Source organism: Nilaparvata lugens, chromosome 6 (assembly GCF_014356525.2).
Source record: "Nilaparvata lugens isolate BPH chromosome 6, ASM1435652v1, whole genome shotgun sequence".
In the NCBI taxonomy this organism is placed as follows: domain Eukaryota; kingdom Metazoa; phylum Arthropoda; class Insecta; order Hemiptera; family Delphacidae; genus Nilaparvata; species Nilaparvata lugens.
In genome coordinates this window covers 37,776,842-37,793,553 of record NC_052509.1, presented here as the reverse complement: position 1 = coordinate 37,793,553, position 16,712 = coordinate 37,776,842, and the positions used below count along the sequence as shown (strand labels likewise).

Sequence of the window (16,712 nt, the reverse complement as noted above, 5' to 3'; positions counted from 1 at the left end):
CTACTTCACATATGGTAAAATCTAAATCACTATTTGATAGTTCCATTCCAATTAGTTGTAAAGTAGGAGTAGCCAAGGAAAATGAATCAATGTTTGCTCTTGAGGTAGGAAACATCAAATCAGACAAATGCAACTTAAATAATGTTTTATATGTTCCAGAACTTTCTAAAAATTTGTTATCTGTAAGTGCTATCACTGAGAACGATGGTAAGGTCTTATTTAGTGGAAATAGGGTTGAGGTGTTGAAAGACAATGAAGTCATTATGGAAGGCATAAAAAATTCGAATGGTTTGTTTGAAGTTGACTTGAAAATGCATAATTCAAATTCAGTCCATCATGTAATGACTAGCACTATTTCACCCAAGTCTAATGAGTCTAATGAAGTAGAATTATGGCATAGGAAGCTAGGCCACCTTGGTGTAGATAACATGAAAAAGCTCATAAATCTTAGTGAGGGAATGAATATTAAAACTAAAATTGATGACTTTTCCAAAAACCCATGTGAAATATGCTTGTCTGCTCGCCAAACAAGGCAACCTTTTAAAACAGTCAGGGAAAGGGCAACAAGACCCCTTGAAATAGTACATACTGATGTTTGTGGGCCTATTACCCCGGTAAGTTGGGACAATAAAAGATACATGGTTACTTTTCTAGATGATTTCACACATTTTGTCATGGTATTTCTTATTCAAAATAAAAGTGAGGTATTTGATATAATGAAACAATTTGTAGCTGAAGTAGAGGCAAAATGGCATTCTAAAATTTCAAAATTTCGGTGTGATAATGGTGGGGAATATTCTAGTAATAAAATCAAGGATTGGTGTCAAAATAGAGGGATTTTCATGGATTTCACCATTCCATACACTCCAGAATTAATGGAAAGGCAGAAAGAATCAATAGGACATTGCTAGAAAAGGTTAGGGCACTTTTGTTTGATTCAGGATTGAAAAAGGAAATGTGGGGTGAGGCTGTAAGGACAGCAGCTTATATTGTTAATAGAAGCCCAACATGTACTCTTGATTGTACTCCAGCTGAAAAGTGGTACGGTAAAAAACCAGATCTATCAAGACTACAGTTTTTTGGAAGTATAGCATACAGTCATGTTGCAGGTAATCTTAAGAAACTTGACAGTAGAACCAAGAAGCTAACGTTTGTAGGATATTTGCAAAATGGTTATCGGTTGTGGGATGCTGATAAGAGGAAAATAATTGTTTCTAGGGATGTAATTTTTTCAAATGTTGAGCAATCTAACCAAGGTGAAAAGTATTCTGACCCCAAAGTATTCAAGATAAATCAAGGCTTTGACATTGAGGGAATCGCAAAAAGTAATGATCCAAACAATGTATTTGAAGAAATTGAAAATGATGGAGTACAAGAAACTGAAATAAATGAAGTTGAAGAAATTGAAAATAATGAAGTAGAAGAAACTGATACAAGTGAAGCTGAGGGTATTGAGATTGAAACAAATGATATTGAAGATGGAATCAATGAAGTAGAAGTAAATGAAGAAAGTGGAGAAGAAATGATGGATGAAAATAATGAAATAAGAGGGAGAGAGAAAAGAGTGATTAAAAAACCGGTGTGGTTGAAAGACTATGAAACCAGTTATCTTAGTCTACAAGTAGATGAGCCTCTTACATTTTCTGAAGCTATGAAATCAAACAATTCTGTAAAGTGGTTGGAGGCAGTAAAAACTGAACTAAATGCTTTGAAAGAGAATAATACTTGGATAGAGGTAGATACTGTACCAGAAAACAAAGAAATTATTGATAGCAAATGGGTATTTAAAATTAAAAATGATGAGAAGGGTAACATTCAGTACAAGGCTAGATTAGTTGCTAGGGGGTTTCAACAAAAGGATAGCATAGATTTAAATGACATTTATGCCCCTGTGGCCAAATTGCCAACTTTTCGGATTTTCATGAGTGTTGCAAATAAATTAGGGTTTTCTGTATATCAGATGGATGTAAAAAATGCTTTCCTTAATGGTGATATCAAAGAAGACGTTTATATGTCATTACCAGAGGGAGTAGAAGGATTTAGGAATAAGGTTTGTAAACTTAAGAAGTCAATTTATGGTCTGAAGAAATCTCCAAAAGATTGGAATTCTAAATTTGATTCTGTAATGAAAATGAACAATTTTACTAGGTCTAAAAATGATTATTGCTTGTATTCTAAAATTGTGGAGGGTAAAAAGGTATTTCTATTATTGTATGTAGATGACATACTTATTTTTGGTTCAGATGAGAATGATGTTTCAAGATTGAAATCAGTCTTACAAGAAAATTTCAAGATGAAAGACTTGGGCTTAGTTTCTAATTTCTTGGGAATTAATGTCAAACAAGATATTGAGAAGGGGGTAACTGTTATTAGTCAGAAGGAGTATCTCAAACATGTATTGGAAAAGTTCAACATGCAGGATTGTAAGCCAATGGACACTCCCATGGATAAAAATTTCAACTTTGAATTATTGACTAGAGATAAGTCAGAGTCTGTAGAAATAGAAAAGAAATGTCGTAGACTAATTGGTTGTCTTATGTATGCTGTTGTAGGATCTAGACCTGATTTGTGTTGTACTGTATCTTTCTTGAGTCTATTCCAAAGTTGTGCCAGTGAAATGTTGTATAAAAATTTAAAACGTGTATTGAGATATGTAAAATGTACTTTAGATTTAGAGCTAGTATATAAGAGAGAATTGAATGATGATATGATTGTAGGCTATGTAGATGCAAACTGGGGTGGTGATTTAGAGAGAAGATCAACCTCAGGTTATTGCTTCAAGGTTTTTGGTAATACTATTTCTTGGTGTACAAAGAAGCAACAGAGTGTTTCATTATCTAGCACAGAAGCTGAGTATGTTGCTTTGAGCCAAGCTGCAAGCGAGGCTTGTTGGATAAAAGGAATTTTAATTGATTTTTGTGTTGTTGAAAATAAGAAAACTTGTATTTTGTTGTTTGAAGACAATCAGTCCGCTGTCAAAATAGCTCATAATCCTGAGCATCATAAAAAAATGAAACATGTAGATATAAGGTATCATTTTGTAAGAGAGAAAATTTCTGAAGGTGTTATTCAAGTTGAGTATTTAAAATCCTCAGATCAGATTGCTGACATTTTCACAAAACCCTTGGGAAAGGAACTTTTTGTCAAGTTTAGAAATAATATTTTTTAATAATTAAGATGTTTTGAACTATGTTATTTTTCCTATAACTTACTTTGTTTTTTGTTTGATAAATTTTTTTTGGGTTATTTCATTGAGGGGGTGTGTTATTTGTCAATGAAATAGACTAAATAATAATATGTGTGATTGTACATATGTTATTTGTCAATGAAATAGACTAAATAATAATATGTGTGATTGGCAAGGCACTGGTGACTCTGTACTGAACTCTGTCTCTGTGAAGTGTGTGTAACATGCCTTAAGTAAAACGTTTGAGTTCAATGTATTGGTTTGACTTTAAAGTAAAAATAAAATCAGTAATAATAATCAAATAATCGTAATAATTTATTTCTTCACCGATATAACCTTTAACAGAATAAACTTCTGTGGTGTGAGCAGTACACTGATGCGCAATCATTTCATTAAGCATGGAGAATAAAACAGAATTTCAGCTAAAAGACTGCTGTGAAGGGCAATGAATGACAATTTGAAAAATATTCACAAGCAAATATTGATATGATGATATAATCTGCCTTCATGAGCATTGGCTGCAAAAAGAGGGAGTAGAACTTATAAAATTGCCTAGATATATACTTGGTGGTTTGTATTGTAGGCCAACGATGAACTGTGAAGGTTAATACAAAATTGTCCTTTGTAATAGTTCCCAGTATCTGTATTTAAGTAATTCGTCTGTTATAATTTTTTTTTTAAATTTGTGCTATAATGCTAAGAACAAAAAATATAACTATTGTAGTATGTATTTACTGAATTCTTGACTCCAGACATAGTGTTTGGCATTGAATTCTTTGAATAATACTAACTGTTTAGATATTTTTATTCGAATTCTTCCATGAAAAACTAGCAGTCAACATGTATGAAGTACTATGTCATATCTTTAATATTTGTATTGACTCTGGTGTTTTTCCTAATATGCTTAAGCTATCTAAATTGGTGCCAATTTAAATAAAGGGTGATCCCCAACTGAGAAGCAACTACAGGTCAATCAATATCTATAGTATTTTCGCAGTTTTTTTTTCAATTTCTGATTTTTATGTTTAATTCTTTATGCCGGATCAAACAGCCGGTTGGGGGGGGGGGTCTGTGGGAGAGACTGTGTACGTCCCTTGACCACCGGTCGCCCTAGCAAAGGGCAGGCTGTATATAATGCCCGTATATAAAATGGGGTAGCCGCGCTTACGCGCTAGGAGGGGGCTAGTCAACGGCCGCGTTTTCACGTTGACTGCTCAGCGCTCTGACTTGAGCCACAAACGACGCCGATCTCGTAGTCGGTGTCTTCCCCTCCCGGTGGGTCTGCAGGGTGATCTTCTTGGCGATTATAATGAAACATTTCTTTATTAGGCGGACTAAGGACTTCAAAGTCCTCTCTACCACTCAACCTCTTTGGCGATCACCCAAGGAGACAAGCGCGACGGGATCGGCCACTCCGTTGACCATCTGGTGAACGTTGTCGTAAGCCATAAGGCTTGATACCCCAAAAACAATAACAGTTTCAAAATGAAGAATAGAACAAGATTTTCGACTCTTAAAACTAAAACTGATCACAATCATTTTGACTGACAAATAATATAAAGACGCTCGCTCAGCAGCGGGAGAAGTGGGGCAAGCCTTCTAGTCTCGCCTCCAGCCAGCTAGTGGAAAAGTTTTTCAATTTTCTAAATAAGATTTCACTAAACACACGTAGAAAACGTACCGTATTTGTGGAATAAAGAAGATTTTTCATTTGATTGAATGTAATAAGAAAGGGCTGAAAAGGAGAACATTTTCATGATATATTGGGGGCTGTTGCTAAGGCGGTTGGGGTCGCTTTCAAGAAGGATACTATTGAAGGATGATTGATTGATTTGCTGCCTTCATTTGAAACCTAGGAGAGCGAAGTTAGGGCGCAGCCCGCCCTCTCTTACACTTAAACCTCAAACAGTTTTCCAAACGCAAGGGGTGGTATCAATATCGTTGTAAAATTTTTGACTAATTTTCAATCAAAATTCGGGAAAAGGATAGTATGGCTATAAGCCTGTTTTCCAATTTCCAATAATTGTCGTATGATTATTATGTATTTTTGTATTTGTTGAATAAATAAATAATTTTGTTGCATGATGAGTGAAGAGATTATGTCTTGAAGCGGCAAAGAAGAAAAAATACATTAATGTTATCGATCTTGGTTTGGGGCAACCTGGATCTTCTGTTTAGGTCAACAATCATCTGTCACCTTACAATAAACCACTTCTTTGAAGCTTTGAAGGGCTGAGAAAAAGAAAACTCGAATATGTTTGGGTCAAGAGTAGAAAAATATTTGTTAGGAAAGATGCTGCATCCCCGGCCAAGCAAATAAAACGGGAGGCCTCTTTTTAAAGGTTAAAAATGGTTTGAATACAACTATAAATGATGATGATTATTATTATTATTTCATCCACTGACCACCTGTAAAAGGGGTATCCTGTATAAGGATATGTCAATTTGTCATTAATCAAACAGTAACATGTTATCTATCTTCTCAAACCTCCATCTTGAGGTTTGTAAAAATCTTTGTATTCCTCCACTGAGTAGGCACATATGGATAGCAGCTCTTTTTTCAATAAAAATCTGAAAGCTTTACCTGACTTTTCTTTTATGTGAGATGGCAATAAGTTGTACATCCAGATACCTGAACTCCTTACCCCTCGCTCATACATAGTAATACGGTGTGCATCATCTCTCAAATTATTCCTGTATCTGGTCGTATATTGGTGAAATGTTTCTCCTGTATTAAACATCGTCTGCATATAAAACACTTTTTGCTGGTTCAAGGTAAGAAGGTAAGTCATTTATATAGAGAACAAAAAGAAGGGGACCGAGTACTGGTCCTTGGGGTACCCCACTTCTCGTTTTCATCCAATTAGAATGATACTCATAGCAGTTAGAGTCAATGACAACCTGCTGGTACCTTTTGTCAAAATATGAAAATAACCATCTAAGGACAGCGCCATCAAAACCATACAGTTGCAGCTTTTTCATCATGATCTCAACATTTACAAGGTCGAAAGCTTTGGAGAGATCAGCTATCAAACCATATACTTTTAGTTTTTTATCAACAGAGGATACTATTTCATCTACAATTGAAAAGAGAGCATCGTTTATTGAAAAACCTGGCTGGAAACCAAATTGATCAGATGACAGTAAACCTATTCGATTTCAAACTGTGAGTGTGAAAAGTTCTTAAATAATATTTATTTTCATAATAGGAACCAACCAGAAAAAATCTAGAAATCGGTTGGTAGGCAACCCAAACCGAACTTAGCTCAAGATCGTTCTTCAGAATCATTTTTAATTTCTGCCTGAAAAAAGATTCATTTAAATCAATATGAAATGTGTTATTCATAATTCGCAAATTTACGGAGAGTGCTCTTACCAATGAACCACTGGAATAGGCAAGCACTCGGCATCCTCCTGCTTTGTTGATTTCAATTGAATTAATCTGAAGAAACTCCATGGATTTTTTGGGCGCACTTCTTTGAGAAGGATTTGAAGCACAAGTGCACATCGGATTCATTCTAAACTGTTCACTCTGTTTTTCAAGAATCTTGATTTTATCATCTTGTAACCGAACCAAAGTCTGTGTTCTGGTCAACTCCATAGCAAGAATATTCTTTTCTGTCACTACCTGAAACGATTTCAAAAACAAAAATACAAATGTATAAAACATAAAAGTAACTAATTACACACAGTACAATAGACAAAGGTAATTTTACACTGAAATAAGCTCACGTCAAACAAAGCTATACCAAGTTAGCTAAAGCCATACAATTCAAATAGTTTTATTATTTGTTCTTGAGCAAGTACTCATACAAATAGGAGTTGCTATCCTAACCAGATACATAATATAAGCCTTACAATAAGCTATGAAAAGTAGTTCAATCTTAACCGAATATACATTTTTAAACAGTGAAATAAGTCTTGCAAAGCCCTCATCAAGATTCATCAAGTGAATAATAATGAATTAGGGTGTCTGTCATAGTTGGCTTTCTATAAATGTTGAAGCTGTGTTTGTTGTTAGGGTTTTTTTAAATGTTTAACCAATAACCGATAGTTTAATAACTATTATTCAAAATATTAGACTGTAGTGTCGTCTTATCTGGTGTGGCGCACTCACACAACTTTCCTTGCCGTTATGAAAATTGATCACCTGACGCTAGTGTACACGCGCATCTCAAGTCTACTATTCAAAGATTTTAGCCAGCTGGTGACAGGACAATAACGCTGGATACACACGAGGTCTGCTACCTCTTCATAGTGAATGATCTAATAGAATCAACAGTTGCCAACAGTTTGCTATTAAATAATCACATTTTCTTGAATTTCGAGCTTATTTTCAATTTTAGGTGAAAATGTTACTGAACATTAATTGTAGAGATTCTCATGCTCAATCTTTTTTCCACTTGAAATTTGTTGCTTTAATTGTATCTGAAGCCTAATAATTGGGAATCTAAAATCAAACTTTGCATAGATGAGGCGAAGCTCCTGACATTTTTACAGATATAAGACTTGTTTGTGGCAGTTGATAGAGCTTATCAATGACTATCTTAGGTATGGATTTGATCAAAATCGTTGGAGCCGTTTTCGAGAAAATTACGAAAAATCCTGTTTTTGACAACATTTTTGCCATTTTAGCCGCCATCTTGAATTGCATTTGATTGAAATTGTTCGTGTCGGATCCTTATATTGTAAGAACCTTAAGTTCCAAATTTCAAGTCATTCCGTTAATTGGGAGATATCGTGTACACAGACGCACACACACACACACACATACAGACCAATACCCAAAAACCACTTTTTTGAACTCAGGGGACCTTGAAACGTATATAAATTTAGAAATTGGGGTACCTTAATTTTTTTTCGGAAAGCAATACTTTCCTTACCTATGGTAATAGGGCAAGGGAAGTAATAACTATATTTTAACCAATAACCAATAGTTTAATAACTATTATTCAAAATATTAGACTGTAGTGTCGTCATATATAGTTCAAACGAATTATTAACTTGTATTGCAGTTCGTCATGGATAGTGAAATTGATGAGAATTAAAGTTCATTTGAGTGTTTGTCAATTTAGCAAGTGTGAACTGCAATAATTTATACTAATTCCTTGTCGTATGAGTATGAAAATGAATCAATTCAATCAAAAATTGTTTTTTTAATCAAAAACATAGTCCAGACAAAAAATATTCAAAAGCAGCACATGATCAAATTTACTGGATATTGGGTTGCATCAAAATTACATATCAAAGATGGTACAAATAATAAAAAAGAAAGAATAGAAATATTGGGAGAAAAGTGATGTAATAATAGATGTAAATGTGTGCAATATAATGTATTTAATGTAATGTGATTTCTAACCTTATCTCTTTCCAATTTTAGTCTTTCTATCTCAGACGTATCCAGAACTTGCAGTTTCTCAGCATAGATGACTCTTATATCAGATATTTTTGCTTTTTTATTGCAGTCAGGGCAACGGGGAGCTCCATTCGAACACCCGGTCTGAAAAGAATTGGTTTATATTTTTCAAAATGTGGGCAAAATCTAAGATCATAGACAGTCCGGTCACTAGATAAAATATATACATTGGTGCTTGCAAAATGATCTTTTAATATATGTTGTTTGTAAGAAGTTCAGTAAGAACTTCTGTATGTAAAATTTTCTTAGGCCAAATAATGATCAAATTTTTTACTGGATATTGGGTTGTATCAAAATTACATATCAAAGATGGTACAAATAATGAAAAAGAAAGAATAGAAATATCGGGAGAAAAGTGCAGTCAGTTTCACAAAATGAGTTTCAAAAAACCTCGAATTTTTTGTTCCTTCTCTAGTTTTCGGCGATTCCATCAATTCCAGGCATCGGACAGAAAAAACCATTCTCGCCTCTTTCATATAATAAAATTTCGAATAAAGTCATTCACAACAACTCTCTCTGATCAATTAGTACTGAGTTACAATTAAAAAATGTCTAGTTCAAAGAAAAAATAAATTTGTATGATTTTCAGTTTTCAATCAACAATATTAGTATAGCCTACTAATTAATTTGATATTTATTATTTAAACAATTTACAGGGTGGAAACCATAGGCGACTATAGACAGTTATTACGGGGAGGGGGGGTTATAAATATAATACCCACAATATGCTCTAGGCTTGTGCGAGGATAATAAGATGATCAATTATTTATGTGATATTATCACATATTATCAATATGATATGTCATATCATTAATCTTATGCGATATTAATAATATAAATGTGATATTATCACACAATTCATTCATTGAAATAAACAAATCAGCTTAGAAAAGAATTAAATGACTAAGAGAACAACAAACAAATACAACGAAAATTATTGAAAAAAAGAGACTGAATATTAACTAGACTAATAACTATACCTAATTCTAAACTTAAAATTAAACAATTTATGAGAAACAAATTATAAGAAATGATAAAACAACTAAAAGTATTCTTCAATATTTTAAAATGAATATGAACAAAGTTATCATCAATTTTATATTATAAAATCCAACAACTTCGAAATTCAAAGATGAGGACAAAATAAACTGAATCAAATAGATAGAAGAAAGATTGAATGAGAAGAACAATAATAGCAACAATGATAAAACAGCTGTGGCAACTGTATATGAGAAAAGGTCCACGGTTACGATCCTTACTCTATACCAATGTTTTACACAATTCTACGAAATTTGATGCCAGAACAGCAAAATATATCTGGGCGTTCAGAAACAGGTTGAAAAGCTTATGGATTCTGTTAATAGAAGGTTTCTCCTGAACCTTCTTGAAAATTATTGTTTTCTTTATGCCTTTCAAGTGTACATTAAGCCAATCATGTACTTTGATGAGCTGAACTCACTCTGGGCTGTTTTTCTTGGGCTGGGGAGCTTTGAAGAGTTCAGCTTGCCATAGTGCTGTGATGCACTATTGGCTATGAGCATCTACTGTTCTGCACTCTGTCGGACAAGAATAGTGGAATTGACATAACCAATGTCTTATTCTTTCAATTATGGAGAGCTACCACATTTATTCCCATACAATCAAATTACAAACAAAATTAGTTAGCAGCTAATATGAGGAAAGGAGGTGTAGCGATATATGCAAGTCTTGAATTTTTAGATGCCATTGATTGCAAGTTTACAATTGTGAATACTGCTGATTTATTCAATATTCGAGATATTGAAATGTGTGGCTTTGGTTTTAAGATTCGTGGACATTCCTATACTATTGTTGGCTTGTATAGATCCCCAAGCGGTGACATTAGTGTATTTTTTAAAGGGCTTGAAATGTTATTTGATCGGATATGTAGTCATGCTCATGATAAAGTTATTGTTGCTGGTGATTATAATATAAATGTACTAAATAGTTTCCCCGAACATAGGAACTTGATTAATATTCTAAACCAATTTGATTTGCATTACACCATTAAAGAGCCACAAGAATTTCTGGAGTAAGTAGGACAGCCATTGACAATATTATTACTAACATTAAAATAGAATCTTATGCTGTACATATTCTTCGCACACTGTTATCAGATCGTACTGCACAGGTTTTTCATAAGCAATACGCTCATATTTTCAAGAGATCTGTAATCAAGATGGTGGGAAAAAGAGAAACTATAGCTGTCGGTTTTTATTTAACATGAAAAATGATTTCCAATATGAAACTGTGCGAAACAGAAAACAAATACAATTGAGAAAAAGGAAAGATTACAACTATAATCAACAATCAAAATTTCTAATTATAATAATCAGATAATAATTTAAGGGCCACTCGCTTAGCTGATCTGTGGTCGTTAAGTTTTTTTATAATAAAAACAAAATTATTATCTAGGATTATGGGTCTGAAAAATAAAAAATGTACAATTAACTATTATCTTACTTTACCTTGAAAATTGTCCCTTGGCCTGATCCTCAAGGTCCGGTTAAACCACTCCCGACTTTAAATAAAAAAAATATATATAAAGAAAAACTTCTGCCAGCTGATGAATCAAAACACCAGCTTTCCCTACAAGATTCAAATATCGAAAACACAATTATACAGGTTTAAACTGCCCGAACTGTGACAGCCTATAATTTATTGAATTCTCAAGACAGAATCCTTCAGGTAACCAATACCTTAACTCAACAACTAACGCTTCAACGCTTCACAAACGGTTCAAAGAATACGGGCCTCGAAAGAAAAAATCAAAATCTATTGTGAAAAAAACATGCAGCCTTGATTCACAGGCCAAAAGTCGACTCACTCTATACTTGTTTGTATAGCATGGAGCTAAAACCCATAATATTGTCTTAAAAAACACACGTTTCATCTTTGTACATTGGAGATCTTCTCACTTTATCAATTACATTTAATAATTAAATCTGCGACCAGATCTCCAATTCACAAAATAATATTTCAAAAATTGAATGGGTTTTGATGTCATGTATGACAGATCCCAGACTAATCAGATACTATTTAACACTCCAATTCATAATTTTTCACAAGGGAATGTAATAAAACTTGAAAAATCTCTCGGTGATGAATCATGGACATCAGTTTATAATGCATCAGATGTAAACAACCAATTTGCGCGGTTCCATGAAACTTTACTCAATCACTTCAAAATAAACTGCCCTTTAAAACGTCAACGTAAGAAGACTCAAAAGAAAAATAAATTTAGAGGTGAATGGATCACGGATGAAATTATGCAAATAAGAAATCTTCTAAAACTAGCTAAACACAATATTAATAATGGTGTAAGTATCAAAGAGGAGCTATTAAAACAAATTCAAAAAATGTATGATAATAAAGTTGTTCAAGCAAAAAAGCAATATATAAGTAATTTAATTTTGAAATCTTCAAATAAATCAAAAACAAGCTGGAAGATCATAAATGAATTAAGAGGTAGGAAAAACATTTACAGCCAAATATAGAACTAGAAGAAGATGGGAAAGTTATAACAGATTCTAAGCAGGTAGCTGATGCATTTAATAATTTCTTCATATCAATGGCACCCACTATCAATGTTCCACAATCAAATCTACGAATTAATGACGTTCCCTCTCCAAATAAATCAAATTGTAGAAATAGCCTATTCTTCTTTCCAACATGTAGTAGAGAAATACTCGAAATATTAAGAAGTCTCAAATCAAAAATAGCGTTGGATTTGATAATATCCCGGTGGATGTAATTAAGGAATGTAGTAATGAAATAGTTGATCCACTAGTTTTCATAATAAAATATGCCTCAGAAACTGGAATATTTCCAGATCTACTAAAAATTGCCAAGGTTAAACCATTGTTCAAGCAGAGTGTGAAAACAGATGTGAATAACTATAGGCCCATTTCTATTTTGCCAGCTCTATCCAAAGTGTTTGAGAAATTATAACAGAATAATGGTTTATCTAGAGCGATTTGACTTAATCTCGTCCTGTCAAAATGGTTTTGTGAGAGGCAAATCAACAATAACTGCGGCTTTTCTCTATTGAGAGTGTTATTGATCAGGTTGATAATGGCAACTTTGTTATTGGTACACTTTTGGATTTGTCCAAAGCGTTTGACAGTGTTGATGTTGACATACTTATCAGTAGGATCTCAGAGGTAGGAATTAGAGGAATCGGTTGTAGTTTAATCAAGTCCTATTTGACAAATCGATTTCAATTTGTTGCTATTGACTCTCAATCCCAGGTAGCTGAATCAATGCGACTGAGTGTTACAAGAGGTGTGCCGCAAGGATCCATTCTGGGTCCATTGCTTTTTATTCTTTATACAAATGATTTGCAATCGTCGGTCCCAGTAGGGGTGGGTATCACATTATACGCTGATGATACAACAATAATGTTCAACAACAACAGCCTCAATGATCTGGAGGTGGAAGCAAATCTACAGAAAAATTCTGTTGTACAATATTATAATGAATCATTATTGTCAGTGAACCCTAAAAAAGTAAGTGCCTTCAATTTGGTTTCAAACATTATGTATTTGAACCAGTAATTAGCATTGGTGACTCTGTTGTGGAGAATGTGACAGAGGCGAGTCTGTTGGGACTGATTGTGGATAAGGATCTCTCATTGAATGCCCATACTGACAGACTGGGGAACAGAATCAGTAGCAGTTTATTTGTTCTGCGAAACATAGTCAAGTGTGTGCCCCCTGAGACAGGAAAAACGTTATATTTTGCACTAATTTATTCACATATTGCATATGAAATTGAGCTCTGGGGTAACACGTCTCTGCAGAACATAAATAAGATATTCATTCTGCAACTTTAGATGCTAAATCATAGGCCTATTATCCCAATATGATCTTGAAGAACATAAATAAGATATTCATTCTGCAACTTTAGATGCTAAATCATAGGCCTATTATCCCAATATGATCTTGAAGAACATAAATAAGATATTCATTCTGCAACTTTAGATGCTAAATCATAGGCCTATTATCCCAATATGATCTTGAATCACGATCATCTTTCCGATCTTCGGTAGCCGCTAGGCCGACAATTTCGAAAACATAGGTCTGTGAAATGGATTAATAAATAATCATTATCAGCCACCCTATTAAAATTTCTGGTCAGAAACCATCCCCAATATTCACACAACATATTCCCAAAGTTTCATGCCGTTATGTCAAGTATTTTCCAAGTCATAGGAAACAAACACACATTCATTTTTATATATAATATAGAAGATTTCATTCGGCTCCAAGAAAAGCCTCTCTAAATGGAGGTAGAATGATAACTTGAAGAATGGTAGGTTGAAAACTTTCAGTTCTGTTGTTTTAACATTTTGTTTTCAAATCACTTTCAAAATTTCATGTAGTACCTACTATTGTGTTTGAGACACTTCTGGCGCTATCATAGTTTCACAACTATTCTGTTCCACACTCCTATCTCTTGTAGTTGTTAACCATATCTATAATAAAATAAAGAGTTGGCTTATACACACGTACGGGATAGGAAAATTATGTTTGACGCATCATCACGTCTGAACTATAGGACTAATTAACTTGAAATTTTGCATAATATAGGCTAGATTCTTAATTAACCAAGGATGGTTATAGGCCTATTTTCAATTATGCAAGATTTCATTACGTTAAGTTTTCAGATTATCAAGTTTGAAAATAGATCCTTGCGAAGCACGGGTTCCTGCTAGTGTAGGCTATATCTATATTTTTATTATGTTAAATATTGAAGAGATTTTTTTTGTACTTGACAATGTTCAATTGTATAGTTGTGATTTATAATGACTGTGTACTAGGCTATATTGAACAAATGAAAAATATTATTATTATTTTTTTTTGTTCTAGAACTATGATAGAGTACCTTAAGCCAGCGTTCAACACAATTGTGGCCGAAAACATGTCCACATTTGAGCGCCACTAACCGATGCGCTCCACTATTCGTTATGCTGTCCAGGCAAATTGAGCACGAGAGCCCTTCTTCTACAGCAACTCCTCGTTTCTTTGGTGATGGCGTTACTGAAAAGTCCGTCAATGGATCCACATTGGTACAAGTCACCATTGAATAGTTTAAATTTAGCAGTCAACAATACATCGAAGCAGTAACACAAATAATAACAATATAGGACATGAAAATGGTAACTAAAAATGTTAGTGTATATTAGGTCTAAGAAGCACAGGAGAGAGAATTTAATTTATTAGGACATAAATAATTATTTCTGAGCGTTATGTCCAGATAAGCCTAAGGTTTGTATGTGGGTTCAACTGAATTATGCTTTTTATTATTTGATTGTGGGTCTGGGAGAAAGTACATTGAAACAACTGAAGACAACATTTTAAAAAAATAATGTATAGTCTGATCCGGAAGCGAGGCTATTATAGTGAGGTCCACGTTATAATGACAGTATTTGATCAACTTTGGTTCTGCTATTCTTGTCTATCATTCGACAAAGCCGGTGGTACTATCCTTTTCTAGGTCCACAACAATGCCAATTATGTTTTTGACAGTGAAGAAATATAATTAATTAATGCAGAGAATCGGCATCGCTATTCTTCTAACTTTATCCACTGCCATTATAACGTGGACCTCACTATAGAGACTATGTAAACAGACATGCGGGTGTGAGAGTGGATCTGGAGCAGCAAGACCGATTTACAGAAGCTTCCTAACATCATGAGAGTAGCAAATTAATATCGTGCATTACAATGAACATCACATTACTGTACTTGATTACGTGTGAATACATTGTGAACTGGTATTTGGGAGTCCAGCAATTAGCAGCTAAAGTCACTACTTTTTTACAGAGCACTAACTTTATGTTACTGTTGTCTTTCCGTCCGGTGAACGCTAATTCAAATGATCATATCTCACAAGCAATATTATAATATTTGTAACAAGCATAATCTTTATGGAGTGTTTATGAAAAAATTGTGAGGTGCCTCCTGACATCAAAATAATCAAAACCGTTCCAATAAACATGCATCCTAATATTCTTTGTTGTCGAGATATTAATGGCAAAAGATTGCACATTTTACTTCAAATTTTCAATTTTATAAAATTGTGGCGGCCTCATGAGGGCACTAGAATTGTAAATTCTAATGTGAAATTAGCTGAGAAATCGAATAAAACCAATTAGATGTATGTAACTTTAACGATTATTAGGATTTGGACCCCCTCTCCCTAAAATTTCACTGAAGCTGTCTGCGTCTTCGCACCCCCCCCCCACAATTTGGGGACCATTGAAATATATTTAGTTACATTTATAAAGTAAAACCCTTGCACCGGGCGGGCTTCTTGTCACCTTACCTGTAGGAGCGCCAAGCGTGTTGCAGGGTTCCAGGTTGCGTGCCGGTGTGGGAATCGACTCTAAATCCACGATTGCTGGAGTGAGATTCTCCACCATTGGAGGCGTGACGGTTGCAGTTTCATTATCCGAAATTACCACCACATCTGCTCCCTCCCCGCCCCCCTCCTCCTCATCCTCCCCATCTCCCTCATCATCATCAGTGCTATCTGCATCATTCAGCTCTGCTGTTTCAGGACTTGAAGCGTCTTCTTCCATGTCTGTTTCTGATCCTGACATTTCAGAAGCCTGAAGTTGGAAAAATTTGAATTATTCAAATACTTGATGGAAAATTGACTCCAGCTAATAATAAAAATATATAGTACTTTGAATTAATATTTTCTCTATACAGTGCAGAGTAGAATTTCGATTATCCGTTCGAAACCGTAAATTGATTAATCATGAAGGTCAGACAACATGGAAGATTATAATTATGATGTTGAATTGAATTTTTTTTGCTGAGGATGATAAACACATCAGGTCCAGACCTGTGCATGAGTAACGGACTGATCTAGATGAGAGGACTTACAGCTTTAAGTGAGTTCCGAACGACCGGGAAGCGATTTTCAAACTCATTTACATACTCAAGAAAAAGTGATAAGATATACAGAGTGTTTACCAACTGCCTACCAATACTCTAGGGTGGGGCATTGTTCCAAGCTAACAAACATATCTAAATATCATATTTAAATTGTCCGCAAGTCTTCAGTTACTCAAACAGCGGC

General features: G+C 34.2%; 1 protein-coding gene across 5 annotated transcripts in view; it reads right to left on the bottom strand.

Annotated features, from left to right (window-relative positions):
* Window positions 1–16,712, bottom strand: part of LOC111053509 (E3 ubiquitin-protein ligase RFWD3-like) — a 136,662-nt gene that overhangs the window by 80,386 nt on the left and 39,564 nt on the right. For all 5 annotated transcript variants that reach the window (XM_039430739.1, XM_039430738.1, XM_039430742.1 and 2 more), the window contains 4 exons: window positions 15,951–16,236; window positions 14,508–14,662; window positions 8,547–8,687; window positions 6,564–6,815 (listed from right to left, as the gene is read on the bottom strand). In XM_039430739.1, the coding sequence (XP_039286673.1) occupies window positions 6,564–6,815; window positions 8,547–8,687; window positions 14,508–14,662; window positions 15,951–16,236 (834 nt within the window). The remainder of the gene's footprint in view (window positions 1–6,563; window positions 6,816–8,546; window positions 8,688–14,507; window positions 14,663–15,950; window positions 16,237–16,712) is intronic.